At 51.8% G+C, this 13,660-nt stretch overlaps 3 protein-coding genes across 6 annotated transcripts in view; 1 reads left to right on the forward strand and 2 right to left on the reverse strand.

The window, feature by feature from the left end:
- Positions 1-225: 225 nt before the first annotated feature.
- On the reverse strand, positions 226-4,222 carry LOC105549238 (transmembrane O-methyltransferase). The gene is made up of 4 exons (XM_011993673.1): positions 4,165-4,222; positions 2,981-3,255; positions 1,031-1,227; positions 226-546 (listed from the first exon to the last, which is right to left on the reverse strand). The coding sequence occupies exons 2-4, from the start codon at positions 3,237-3,239 to the stop codon at positions 226-228; spliced, it is 777 nt and encodes a 258-aa protein (XP_011849063.1). The 5' UTR covers positions 3,240-3,255; positions 4,165-4,222.
- Positions 4,223-5,800: 1,578 nt separating this feature from the next.
- LAMTOR1 (late endosomal/lysosomal adaptor, MAPK and MTOR activator 1) overlaps positions 5,801-13,660 on the forward strand; it is an 18,309-nt gene continuing 10,449 nt past the window's right edge. The window contains exons 1-5 of one of the 4 annotated variants that reach the window (XM_011993696.1): positions 5,801-6,005; positions 10,570-10,715; positions 10,968-11,045; positions 11,408-11,534; positions 11,909-12,530. In XM_011993696.1, the coding sequence (XP_011849086.1) occupies positions 5,964-6,005; positions 10,570-10,715; positions 10,968-11,045; positions 11,408-11,534; positions 11,909-12,001 (486 nt within the window). In that variant the 5' untranslated portion in view covers positions 5,801-5,963 and the 3' untranslated portion in view covers positions 12,002-12,530. Of the gene's footprint in view, positions 6,006-9,101; positions 9,185-10,569; positions 10,716-10,967; positions 11,046-11,407; positions 11,535-11,908; positions 12,531-13,660 lie in introns of those variants that run through there. The other 3 variants (XR_001007519.1, XM_011993698.1, XM_011993697.1) reach the window with 3 other exon arrangements.
- LOC105549242 (leucine-rich repeat-containing protein 51) overlaps positions 12,928-13,660 on the reverse strand; it is a 16,671-nt gene continuing 15,938 nt past the window's right edge. The window contains exon 6 of the mRNA XM_011993695.1: positions 12,928-13,103. Coding sequence (XP_011849085.1) covers positions 13,064-13,103 — 40 coding nt within the window. The 3' untranslated portion in view covers positions 12,928-13,063. The remainder of the gene's footprint in view (positions 13,104-13,660) is intronic.

Raw genomic sequence — 13,660 nt, forward strand, 5'->3', positions numbered from 1 at the left:
TCCCTGGAAAGAGGGGGCCTAGTGAGACCAAGCAGCCTGATAGAACTTGACACTTGAGGTCAGTGTAGAGGCTGAAAGGGGTCAGAGGTGGGAAGAGAGACTCCCTAGCCCTGAGCCCAGCATGTGTCAAGGCCCCAAACAGGAAAGGGAGCAGATTCTGAGGTCCCTGCTTGGGTGGGGGTGGGGGTGGGGGTGGGCATCAGTAAGTACCCCTGGGCCTGGACCTCAGCCTGGTCCAGCATAGGTGAGCTGAGCTATGCCATCCTTGATAGCAGGGAAGTCTGGAAGGCCAGTGTGGTAGAGGCGGCAACGGTAGCGGCCACAGCTCTTAGCATACTGCAAGAAGCGGGGTGCACCAGGGAAGAGCACATGGTCAGCCAGCACAGTGCCACCTGCTGGCAGTAGGGCATGGGCCTCCAGCAGCTGCAGGTCCCTCAGGTAACATCGTGGCCCGTGTATCAGGAGCACCAGGTCTGTCCGACTCAGCTGATACTGGGTGCGTAGGCACGGGATCACCTCCTCTGAGCTGCCCACGATGAGCTCCACCTGTGAGGATAGGGGGAGCTGGAGGTGAGGGTGGGGGGAATTGTTCTCCCAGTGAAGACCCCACCAGGATCTGGCTTACTTCATGCCAGGTCCTGGCTTAGCTCCCCATGAGTGTTCTCACATTTCCTCTGACCTCAGAACCTAAGAAGTCAGGATCAGTATTGTAATTTCCATTCTGCCTGTGAAGAAGCTGAGGTTCAGAGGATGCATGCTTTGCTAAAGGTCACATAGCTAACAAGAGGCAGAGTAAGAGCTGGACCCAAATTTGCTGGGTTCCAGAGGCCTTCCTCTTAGCTGTTTCTTTTGTCATCCGGCAGAAAATAATGTGCAGATGACTTGGGACACGAGGACACACCATCCAGCATCACAGTCCCCAGCGTGGAGGTGCTTCCTTCTCCTTAGATGGGAGTCCCTCACAAGGGATGTCTGGCTAGGGCAAGGCCTGGGGTGACAGAAATCTGGGTTGGGGAGATGGGAGACTGACCATGTGCTCATCAAAGCCGGCCAGGCGGATGAGTTTTTCAGCCACTGCTGCTGTGCGTGGGTCCCGCTCCACAGTAAGAAGGCGACCCCCAGGGGGCAGGGCTTGGGCAATAAGCAGGGTAGAGTATCCACAGTACGTTCCCAATTCCAGCACACAGGCAGGGGCCTTCTCCTCCACCAGCCGCATCAGGATCTGACCTATGTGGGGAGATGGCTATTGCAGAAGACATGGGAGACGAATGCAGGGCCCCTGATAGAAAGATATCTCAAATGCTCACCTGCCTCACTGCAGCTCCCAACCAGTTGGGGTCTCATCTGTCTCTTGTACCATAGCCCCAACTGCCCTCCTGGTCCCCGTCTCCTACAGTGTAGTCTTCACACCAGCCCTGGAATCTTTCCAACCAATCTGACCTTATTACTCCTTGGCTCCTGTGAGCTGAAGGCCTTTGGGATTGAACTTGGGATCCTCAGCCTGGCATTCAGGACCTTGGACCTGATCCTATTCTACCTCCCAGGTTCATCTCTCAGTATTTCCCACCTATGGCCTGTATGACAGCCATCCCAAACAACTGTACCCAGAATCCATCATGCTGTCTCATTCCTTCATGCCACATGTGTATATGTGGCTGGCTTTGCCCTTCCCACCCCCATCTCCATCTGCCTGGCCAACTCAAAACTTCCAGATTCAGTTCAAATGTTGCTCTTTCTCCATGAGGTCCCAGGCAGAAACAACCACCCTATCTTTGAGATTTATGAAAGGTCTCTGTTAGAATTTGTAGTTTCATTCCCCTTTTATTGCTCATTGAATATATTTCTGATCTTGGAATTGGACGAACTTCTATTTATTTATTTATTTATTTATTTATGAGACCAGGTCTTGCTGTGTTGCCCAGGCTGGAGTGCAGTAGTGTGATCATGGCTCACTGCAGCCTTGACCACCTAGGCTCAGGCAATCCTCCCACCTCAGCCTGCCTAGTAGCTGGGACCACAGTTACTCACCACCACACCCGGCTAATTTTTAAATTTTTTGTACAAACAGGGGTCTCGCTTTGTTGCCCAGGCTAGTCTCGAACTCCTGGGCTCAAGTGATCCTCCTGCCTCGGTCTCCCAAAGTGCTGGGATTACAGGCACGAGCCACCAGTGCCTCAGCCAGTGAGCCACCAGAAATTCAGCCAGTGAATTTCTGAATTTCTTTCCTTTTTTTTTTTTTTTTTTTTGAGACAGGGTCTTGCTCTGTCACCCATGCTGGAGAGTGCAGTGGCACAATCACGGCTCACTGCAGCCTCAGCCTCCTGGGCTCAAGCAGTCCTCCCACCTCAGCCTCCAAAGTAGCTGGGACCACAGGTGTGTGCCACCATGCCCAGGTAATTTTTGCATTTTTTGTAGAGATGGGTTTTTGCCATGTTGCCCAAGCTGGTCTCAAACTCCTGAGCTCAGGCAGTCTGCCCACTTTGGCCTCTCAAAGTGCTGGGATTACAGGCGCGAACCACCACACAGCCGAATTTCTTAAATAAGACCCTAAAAGCATTTATGCTGGGATTGAGATAAATCCAGGCAGACAGCTACCCTAAATGGTATGTGGAAGCCTCCATGGTGGAGAAGAAAGATGTGGAGACAGATAATTACAAAGCTATGGGTTATCTGCTGAGATGGTTATTCCACTGTGTATTATGCTTCCTTTGAGGCCAGCATTTATGGCTAGTTCATCTCTGTGGCCTCTACCCCCTCTCCCTGGCACCTAGCACATTCCTAATACAAAAGAGGTGGCAATAAATGTTTGCTGAATAAATGACTTAGTCCAAGCTCCCCTTTTCCAGATGAGAAAGAAAAAGAGGCCCTAAAAGAGGATCAAGAACCTGCCCTATTCACCCAGTAAAGCAGCAACAGATCCCAAATATTCCTTCACTGCCTTGAGGGTACTTCTTGGAGCAGAAGGCTAGGGAACACTGACCTTTGACAGGCCCCATATGGCTCAAGTACTCGCAGTGGCTGCTCCAGTGGTCCAGGGTGGTGAGGATGTGACCGGGGTCACCGGGCAGGGCATGGGTGAGCACGTAGCTGAAGGCCCGCTCCTCGATCCGCAGCCCTGACAGGCAGTCTCGGAGGCTTCGCAGCAAGACCGTGCCCACCAGCAATCGGAAGTAGTGCCGGTACCGCACCAGCAATGTTACCACCAGTGGCAGGAAGGCCAGTGCAATGGCAGGGGACATGGTCCCTACCTGGGTCCTGGGGTGGAGGGAGGGAAACCCACACCCACAATTTAACTATTTGTGTAGCCTTTGCCAGTAGCAATTATCCTTATGTTTTACAAACCATGGCTCAGAAAGGCTAAGGCTTTTGTCCAGAGTCACACAGCAGAACTGGGATTTGAATCCAGGTTAGTATGATTCCAAGCCTGTGTACTTTCAAGGACTCCATACTGTCTACTTTCAGCACCCAGCCCCAAATCACCTCTTCCCAGTCCCAACCCCTGGTTCCATCTTCACATTGTTCCCCTGACTTGTTTCTCTTTATCCCTGAAGTCACCCCTTCTTCAGGGCCCCTTTCACTAGTTCCCCTCTGGGATATCTTCCCCCACCCCTACCCTCTGCCTGCTTGGACTCCTCTGACCACTGCTGTGTAGCAAAAGAGCATAGGTTTGCAGTCAAAAACACCTTCACCATCACTGTGCCCTGCCTCAGTAAAAGGCAATCTAAATACTCCATAGGGTGTTAGGGTGAGACGTCCTCTTTCCCATCCCAGGACCCTCCCTCTGCCTGCTCTTCCCTGCGGATAGGAGGAGTCTTTGATTCTGTAATAATTCTCCAGCCCTATCTCCTCTCCGCTGTATTCCCTTCTCCTGTGCTGTCTTAGAATTCCCTTCACAAATGTGTACATACACATAACACACAGCACACATATTCCCTCTACTCAGCTCTTCTCTCCAGAGGCCTATGGGGAATGGGCCTCTCCTCCCATGTCCTGGGCCATTCTCTTCCTCATCCAGATCTGACCTCCTTGCAGGCCTTCTTGCAAGGCCCATGGTGGTGGTGGGGAGTAAAAATGAAAGAGTGTATGGATGGGTGTGAATAGATGAGTGATGCGGTGGGCTTGAACTGGTGTGCTTGGGAACCCACAATCCAGGGCCCTGCTTACCTGGGCTGGAGGCTCCTGCTTAGGCAAGACCAGAGCACAGGACAGGTTGAGGGAGTCCAGGGCCTGCTGTGGGGGATAACTCTGAGCAGGAGGCTGGACTGGCTTTCAATTATTCATGCTGAGGTGGCTGCTGTCACCTGAGACCTGCAGTTCAAGTTACCAGCCCCAGGGATGAGCTTAAGCTGCCTCCTACCCTTCAGGAACCTCAAAAGATTTACAGAACCTCAGGGTCTTGATTTGAGCGGTTATAAGAGGTACGAGATCTGGCGACTTCTGCGATCCCTTGGATCAGGAGATGGGGCATGGGGTGAGCCAAGGTGATGGGGTGACTGTAATGTACTCATTGATACGCAAGTTTTTTGTAAGCAAGGCCATGCCTTGGGCCACAGGTAAGAGTCAGAACCTGTCATTGTGCTCTAGGAACTCCCAAGTTTGGTAGGTGAGACTGACCCAGGAACATAGAATATAGTGTGATCACTATTGGATGTTCCACGACTACAGGGACTTTGGCTGTTTTGTGAACTGATGCATATCCAGATATAACAGTGTGTGGCACATAGTAGACGCTCAGCAAATATTTGTTAATAAATGCATGAATTAACACTGGATGAGGATTAAGCATAGAGAGCTGGACATGTCCAGAGAATGGGGTCAGAGAAGGTAATCAGGAGGACATTGTACTGAGTCTCGAAGACAGTAGGCAGACCAGGCTGCATGTGCAAAGTCCAGTAGATCAATCAGGAAACATCATTTCTCTACGTCCAGTGAAACAGATTGCTCACCCCTCCACCCCCTCACCCCTCACCTCAGAACATGCAGTGGGAGAGAGGTGTCAGGCTCTGCGTGACTTTGATATGTCAGATGGGTAATGTGCCAAAACAAGATTTGAGGGTGGGCGCATTTCACACACGCGGAATCACACGCGCATGAACAACAAATGGATCACTATACAATTTTGGACGGACTTGGACCTGTGTTCAGGGCCCAAGGGAAGACATGGGGGAGGAGGGGCGTTTAGGAAAAGAGAACTGATGGTCAGCTTTGTGCGTTAGATTTACTATGGGTCCTGTAAAAAAAAAGGCAGAATTAAAGATAAAAGCCTGAAGGCAGAGAGGTCAGTGAGGTGACTTCTATCTCCTCCACCAGGATTTATCTCCGCTCCGCGTCAGCATGTGAAGGTAGTATAAGGTCCCTTCTTCCTGTAAGTCGCAGATCCCCAGCCCAGGTGCAGAATACACCCTCCGTGTATTCACCCCCAGCCCAGCTGGGCGATACACCCTCTGTTCCCCTACTGGGTACCCGGTCATCTGGATCCTCTGTGTGTGCACCAAGGCTGTACGATCTAGGAGCGTCAGGCCTGGATCCCACTCGCCCCTCGCATGGCATTTAGAAGAGTATATCACGAGGGCATACAAGGGCATTTGGTACGAGTTCGCTCAATGGCCCAGAGAAGTGGCCTAGTGGCCACGAGAACGCATAACACAATTCACGACGGCCACTACTGCCAGTTTAGAGACTGGAAAGATGAAGTCATGTGATCCGCCCCTCCCTTTCCTCGCTTCACTTGCCTGCGTGTCCGGTTACGCCTTCCCATTGGTTGACAACGATCACGCGCTAGCGGGCGGGACCGGAAGCCGGGGTATTGCCTGAGGCGGCCCAGCGGCTCCGGGAGAAGGGATACGGGGGGTGGCGGCGGGTGGTTGCCTGCGGGAGGCAGTTGCGGGTCATGTGACCGGAAGGGCTCCTGACGGACGCCGTCCCTCCTCGGCGCGGCCTGAGCGCCCGGCCTGACCCCGGCCATGGGGTGCTGCTACAGCAGCGAGAACGAGGACTCGGACCAGGTGCGGCCGCGGCAGGCGGGGCTCGGGAATGAGGGCTAAGACCCTGGGGCTTGGGGCCCCAGAAAGAAATCTGCGGAGAACGGGCAGCCGGACTGCAGGGCTCACTGAATACGGAGGCCTGGAGGGGACAGATTACACAGGAGACGCCAAGCCGGACTCCTACCCCAGTTAAAGCCCCAGCTTTCTACGCGGTCCCCGCCTCGGGGTGTACAGGCAGCCGCCTGTCCGGCTCGCTCCCACCACTTCCGTTTGCTCCTACCTTCAAAACTTTCCAGATTCAAGGATCCTCAGTCTAGGTCCCCGGGAAATACTCCCTTCCCAGCTTCCTGTCTTCTCTGTATTAGTGGGCTTTGCGAATCCATTGCAGGGGTGGGTAAGCTGAGGCCCTGAGTTAGGCTGTCCTGCGATGAATCAGGAATTCATGTATCGTCTTAGTCCCTGGGGTTGCAGAAGGAAGGTCGCTGCTAGTTTAGGGCCAGAGGACGATTCTGGAAGTTGGTGGCCTTTGAGTTGGCCAATGAAGGATTTAACGGATACAGTGAGGACATCGGGACATGGGGGAAATTGTCTGGGAAGCAACAAAGAGGGTTTAGCTTTGACTAGATTGTGGTAAAAGAGAAACGGAGCGGGAAGTTCATTTGGTTCTGAGTTTGGCTTGCCTCAGTGCAGTCTGCCTGGGGCCTGAGGGTTCCTTTAGCTGGAGACATGCCTGTTCTGAGAATTTGGCTGTAGATCTGATCCCTCTGACGAAAGGCTTAGGCTGGGGAGACCTGTACAGTTTTAAATTCTCCCTCTTCCTCTTAGTGCATTCTCACTTCTCTCCACATTCTAATCCCTGCCCCGCCTGGCCTGACATTCAAGGATGAAGTCACAAGTTGCTGTCCACTCTCCTTTTTTGAGCGTCTCTAACCCTGGATTCTACATTTGAACATATAGTAGACCTGAGAAAGTAGAAAGGTTTCAAGTAGCTCACAGTCTAATAGGGGAGATGGTCACAAAAATAGATTATATCACTGGTACTTGGGAAGTAGTTATTTCTTCAGTGAACGTATTTTGGATTAAGGGCTTAAGCTTAGGAAAATGTCATTTGTGGCCGGGCGCGGTGGCTCAAGCCTGTAATCCCAGCACTTTGGGAGGCTGAGACGGGTGGATCATGAGGTCAGGAGATCGAGACCATCCTGGCTAACACGGTGAAACCCCGTCTCTACTAAAAAATACAAAAAAAAACTAGCCGGGTGAGGTGGCGGGCGCCTGTAGTCCCAGCTACTCGGGAGGCTGAGGCAGGAGAATGGCGTGGACCCGGGAGGCGGAGCTTGCAGTGAGCTGAGATCCGGCCACTGCACTCCAGCCTGGGAGACAGAGTGAGACTCCGTCTCAAAAAAAAAAAAAAAGAAAATGTCATTTGTATGGGAAGCAAGGGTCGCTTCTGGTTCTCAATTCTTCATACACCCAATGAACACATATTTCCTTTGCTCTGTGTTAGGCATGTGTCATGCCTAATACCTCTCACTTCACCTCCACCTTTTTGAGAAAGAGACAACAATAACCCTGCCTACTGGGAGAGCTGTGGCCTAGTGGGAAATTGTCCCTTAAAGCATAATGTGGACTCTTGCAGGGAGTGAGTCAAGAAGGATTAATGCCTTATGAGAAAGGATACCAGCTTCTACTTGGAAGGGAGAGCTGGGCCTGCTGCTCTCCTGAATCTCTACCTTCTCCTTGGTGGGCTCTCCTTTCTGTTCCTAACACCCAGAGAAGGTGTTTAATCACTGCTGGGTGATTTGAGGCCTCACGTAGCAAGAGCCGTAACCATCCACCTCCCAGAGTCCCTCTTTCAGTTCTTGGGCAGGCTCCTCTCCCAGTCTCATCTCTGTCTCTTTATCACAATAAAAAATGTACAACACATTACAGTTTACAAAGGGCCTTGATAGTTATCTAATTTGACTCTTGCCAGACATCTGTCATATTAGTGTGGGTTATGTCTATTTAAAGGTGAGGAAAAAGTTCAGAGAAGCTAAGTGATTTGGCCAAGCTGAGAAGTGCTAATGCCTGGGCGTTCTGATGCCAAGCCATGTACTTTATCCATGGGGCCAAGCAGTCTCATCTATGCCCCTAGACCAGGTGGCCAGTCATGGGCAGGGTGCTATGTCTGTGCTAAGGTAGACAGTGAAACCCTGCCTCTTGGGTTACACTGACGCAGAGACAAACCTTGATGTGACAAACCTAACCCATGCTCCACTCGCACTTCGGGAGTGGGGTGATACTTGTCTACTCTGAAGGGGGTAGCATGGCCTCTTCTTTAAGTCTAGGTTTCAAAAAAACAACCTTGTTCCTCCCTTGATCTTAGCTGAAGGCTGAGAAGTGATCAGCCAACCTTCTTCTTGAAGAACCCCTGATAGGGAAGAGACTACCCTGTCCTGCAGGAAGATCTGTCTGAAGTGGAGCTGGGAGAAGGACAGACACATAGGAAGCTAACTTCGGCCTCATTATGGAGCCAGCTTTCCTTAGAAATACATAGTTTTATCTTTGGCAAACATTTTGTCTTTTTTTTTTTTTTTTTTTTTTTTTGAGACGGAGTCTTGCTCTGTCGCCCAGGCTGGAGTGCAGTGGCCAGATCTCAGCTCACTGCAAGCTCCGCCTCCCGGGTTCACGCCATTCTCCTGCCTCAGCCTCCCGAGTAGCTGGGACTACAGGCGTCCACCACATCGCCCGGCTAGTTTTTTTGTTATTTTTTAGTAGAGACGGGGTTTCACCATGTTAGCCAGGATGGTCTCGATCTCCTGACCTCGTGATCCACCCGTCTCGGCCTCCCAAAGTGCTGGGATTACAGGCTTGAGCCACCGCGCCTGGCCTCATTTTGTCTTTTTAGCTCTTTAATACTGAGCCTGTGTTTTAGGGAGGAAGGGTGTCTGGGAGTTTATAGAGGTAATGGGGCAAAGCCCACAGCTTCTGTCTTTTGCTGCTGGGAACTGGATCAAATTGCCTGAGGACACTTGGGCAACCTAGGCTTGAGAAAGAAGAGTAAGGTGAAAAGGCTGGGCCTCCCTAAGCAGGGCAGGAGGAGGTAGCCCTCTACAAGGAGAGTTGTGGAGTTGTGGGCAGGGGAGCTGGAGCCTGCAGCAGGAAAGACTGAGGAACTGAGACAGGCCTGGAGGGGAGCATTGAGGAGTCTGACGCTGAAGGTTGGTGAGTCAGCATTAGCCAGGATGTCCCCCTGGGCCCATCCTTGGCTTTGTCCAGGGCACTCTTGCTCTTTATGGGTTGGATAGATACCCAGCAGGTCTGTTTTTCCAATTTACCACTGATAACAGCAATCAAGGATTTGCAGCTGATGGACTCAAAGCAGGGTCAAATCCAGAAATATTACAGTAGATAGAACAGGGGACTGAAACAGGACAAGTAGTAAGACCAAACCAGTGAGGAAGCTTGGTTTGGTCTTACGTTAGTTCAGGGGTTGTGATTATCAGCATAGGCCAGCAGTAACAGGGCTGCTGAAAATTTACATGGGCTACTCAGGTGGTTTAGCAAGGGCGGGAATAGCTCCATTGTTTGTTTTGAGATGGGGTCTTGCTCTCTTGCCCAGGCTGGAGTACAGTGGTACAGTCCTAGCTCACTGCAGCCTCAAATCCTGGGTTCATACAGTCCTCGCACTTCAGCCTCCCAAGTAGCTGGGACTGCAGGGCTCACACTACCAAGTCCAGCTAATTTTTTTTTTTTTTTTTGGTAGAGACAAGGTCTTGCTTTGTTGCCCGGGCTGGTCTCAAACTGCTGGACTCAAGCAATCCTCCTGCTTTGGGCTCCCAAAGTGTTGGAATTCCCAGTATGAATCACCACACACGGGTACAGCTCTACTGCTCAGATCAGGATACACCTCGTACACTCAGTTTGATTCTGGGAGTCACATAGAAAAAGAGCACCAGAGCACAAGAGGGTGAACACCTTCCTAGGGACCTGCCTTCAAGAAGGGAACACACTTGTACTGTGTGACCCAGAGCTGGGCTGGGATTCCTGCCTTGACATAATTTGAGAAATGGCCATGGAGAGGTTGGGCTTGCTTTCCCTTGGGGCCTAGGGCCTTGTCTGGACTCACCAGGGCTTCCATCTTGGAAGGAAACAGCTTTGCTGGGGAGGGCCTGGTCCTGGGGGATGAGGAGAGCTGTTCTTGGGCTCCTGACTTGCACTGGTTTCCCCTTTAGCTCCCATTGCTTTGCTATGTCTCAGCTCCTCTGTCTTCCAGTCTCTAGTATCCTTTCTCTGCCAGGTCCTAGAATGTTTTTCAAGCTCCAGGGCTGTTGCTGACTATCTGCTTTGTGCCTCCGTCCCTTTTTTCAGGGCCTCTAGGACTGCCTGGCTCTACTCTCGTTTATCCTAGAACACCAACTCAGCTGAGCTCCCAAGGATAGGCAGGAACTGAGTCTTATCTGGCATTCCATAAAGCTGGGCACTTTGGATATTCCTTATAGAAATATTTTTGGTGTTTAAGGTCAGAGCTGGGCTGAGGGTAGCACCCATGAAAGGCAGGATCTAAGGGTCCTGGGGCTGACTTCTCTCCCATGACCACTTCTAGGACCGAGAGGAACGGAAGCTGCTGCTGGACCCTAGCAGCCCCCCTACCAAAGCTCTCAATGGAGCCGAGCCCAACTACCACAGCCTGCCTTCCGCTCGCACTGATGAGCAGGCCCTACTCTCTTCCATCCTTGCCAAGACAGCCAGGTAAATGTCAGAGGACCAGGCCTGGGTCAGAGCTCCTCTATCCATATTAAAGGCCAGGATAGAAGGAGCGAGGCTCAGGACATGGGGGATGGGATAAGGTCACTGGAGAGAGGTGCCTCCATGTCCAGCCCTGCTTCAGTAGGCAGGAGGGAAACTGGAGTCAGATAACCCTGGAGTTGGTACCTGGCACTGAGTCCTGTTTGTCCTTCTCAAAAGCACCTGTCATGTCATCTCTGTCTCTTCTCCCCAAAGCAACATCATTGATGTATCTGCTGCAGACTCACAGGGCATGGAGCAGCATGAGTACATGGATCGTGCCAGGCAGTACAGGTGAGCACCTGGCCAGCGTGGGTCCCTCAGGCTACTTGGGCTCCTACCCTCCATCACTGTTCCAGCTTCGGAGCCTGGCCCCTAGTCCAAGCTTCTCATTTGGTGCAGCCCTGGAGACTGACCACAGATCACTTGGGTGCTTCAGTAAATATTCATGTCAGCCCTGTTTACCCTGTGACACTCTCAAGGGCATTGAGGCCAAGGGAGGTGGGCCTAGAGTGAGTCTGTGATGAGCTGAGACCTTCCCTCCCAGATACCCCCCTCAGCACCCTGCTTCTCTGGCCTGAGGGGATGAGGCTTACCTGGGCTGGGCAGGGCAGACTGTGGCTTAACTGTGTACTCCCACCCCCTCTCTCGGTCAGCACCCGCTTGGCTGTGCTGAGCAGCAGCCTGACCCATTGGAAGAAGCTGCCACCGCTGCCGTCTCTTACCAGCCAGCCCCACCAAGTGCTGGCCAGTGAGCCCATCCCGTTCTCTGATTTGCAGCAGGTGAGACACCCCTTGCCTGCCCCTGCCCACCCTTCCCACACTGCCCAGGGTATGGCAGAGGGTTCACCCACTCTGCCTCAGAGGAGGTAGGGAAGATGGAGTTAGGGAGCCTGGTAGCCTTGTGGGCCCCAGTTCCCTCTCACCTCGTTCTCTTAACGTATGTCTTTCCTATCTCCTTCCCGCAACCTTTATTGTTTCACTCCCCTTTGTTCTTTTCCTTCTGTCTCTCCCATCCCTGTCTTTCTCTCTGCCTTCCTGTTCCCCATCATTCCCTCCTTCTCCTTCATCACCATCTAATCTCCCCTCCCTCTTTTTCCTGATCGGCCTCCTCACCTGTCTCTGTTCCTCTCCTCCCCGGTCCCTCTCTGTCTTAGGTCTCCAGGATAGCTGCATATGCCTACAGTGCACTTTCTCAGATCCGTGTGGACGCAAAAGAGGAGCTGGTTGTACAGTTTGGGATCCCATGAAGAGAGGGGTCCTTGGACAGCTCTTCTCCTCTCTTCATCCCATCTCTACCCCACCCCCTTGGCCCCCAGCCTCACTGCGGCTTATATAGTACCCTAACCTGCTACTAATCACAGAGAAAAATGTGAAGAAGGAGGAGAAGAGGAAGGCTGGAAGCCTGAGCAAGTTGAGGGTAGAATCTTTTGGGACTGGCCTTTGAAGCTCTGGCCAGGGATGGGGTGGGGGCCAAAAGGACAGAGCCTGGTATGTCGTCATAGTCATTGAGAATGTGGAGATACCAGTTTGGGTGGGGGGTGATCACCAGGGGACCTAGGGAGATCCCCTTCCCACCCTCTCTCGGCCTCAAAGTCACTCCTGCCCCCTCTCCCTGACTTGGTGCTCACATGCACCTCACGAGGGTTTGTGACCAGGGTCTGGATGAGCTTGAATTTGAATGAATTGAGTTTGTATTTCTAGAACCCTGGGTTTTTACATGTTTGGTCTTTTTTTTGTTTTGGTTTGTCACCCTCGATAAAGGAAGTATATTCATCCGTGTGCTGGTTCTAGCCCCTCTGTCCTATCCATTCTACTTTTGACTACTCAGGTCTATGAGAGTAAGATGGGGGGCAGGGGGCATCTTGCAGAGGCACTGAAGATGAATCCAGGAGATAAGGGTTTAGGGTGTCAGCTCCTAGCTGAGACCTGGCTTGGGCTAACCTCAGATTGGATGAGACTGTTCTTGTCCCTTGTCCAGTGATGATGGGAACACTGTCAAAGCTGAACAGACCTGAATCTGAAGCAGCTTTGATTCTTGGGGGCCCTGCCTCAGACTCAGTGGAATTACCAGCAGCCCCTGGGGGTGAAGGGAGACACCGCAGGTCGACGGGTGGAGAGTGAAAGCAGACCAGACTCTTCTGGGAATACGTAATATGGAGTCAGCAAGCAAATGTTTTTAAGCAGAAGATTCTTTTTATCAAATGAAATCCTAAGCAGAATCCCAGCATATAAAACATAGAATGGAATTAACTTTGATCTGATTGAAGTGGGGGCTGGTTTCAGAGATCATAGCCCATCTTCTTGGCCTGTCATGGAGGCCTGTGAGGCATCTCTACAGACCCTGGTACTCTCAAGAGTTTGGAAATTACTGATCTACTTTAACCCCCAAATCTCTAAGCTGAGAAGTACAAAGGGGCCCAGAAAGTTAGATAAATTTCCCAAGGCTATGTGGTAAACCCAGGTCTCCAGTCCCAGACCAGCAGGCCTGTCCCTCAATTGCCTCCCTTTTTCAGCAAAATAAGACTAGAGCTGGCCAGGTATAGTGGCTTATACCCGTAATCTAGCACTTTGGGAAGCTGAGGTGGGCGGATCACCTGAGGTCAGGAGTTCGAGACCAGCCTGGCCAATATGGCAAAACCCCATCTCTACTAAAAATACAAAAAAAGGCCAGGGGTGGTGGCTTACACTTGTAATCCCAGCACTTTGAGAGGCTGAAGTGGGTGGATCACCTGAGGTCAGGAGTTCGAGACAAGCCTGGCCAACATGGCGAAATCTTGTCTCTACTAAAATGTAAAAAATTAGCTGGGTGTGGTAGCAGGCGCCTGTAATCCCAGCTACTCAGGAGGCTGAGGCAGGAGAATTGCTTGAACCTGGGAGGTGGAGGTTGCAGCGAGCTGAGATCGTAC

The sequence above is a fragment of the Mandrillus leucophaeus genome, unplaced genomic scaffold, assembly GCF_000951045.1.
Source record: "Mandrillus leucophaeus isolate KB7577 unplaced genomic scaffold, Mleu.le_1.0 Scaffold432, whole genome shotgun sequence".
Lineage (NCBI taxonomy): Eukaryota > Metazoa > Chordata > Mammalia > Primates > Cercopithecidae > Mandrillus > Mandrillus leucophaeus.

Excerpts from the sequence above, each read along its gene's own strand:
- LOC105549238 (XM_011993673.1), bottom strand. The coding sequence starts at position 3,239 with ATGTCCCCTGCCATTGCACTGGCCTTCCTGCCACTGGTGGTAACATTG. Across the intron at positions 1,228-2,980 it reads CCATATGGGGCCTGTCAAAG|GTCAGATCCTGATGCGGCTG; the intron begins GTCAGTGTTCCC and ends CTCCCCACATAG. Across the intron at positions 547-1,030 it reads CCGGCTTTGATGAGCACATG|GTGGAGCTCATCGTGGGCAG; the intron begins GTCAGTCTCCCA and ends CTATCCTCACAG.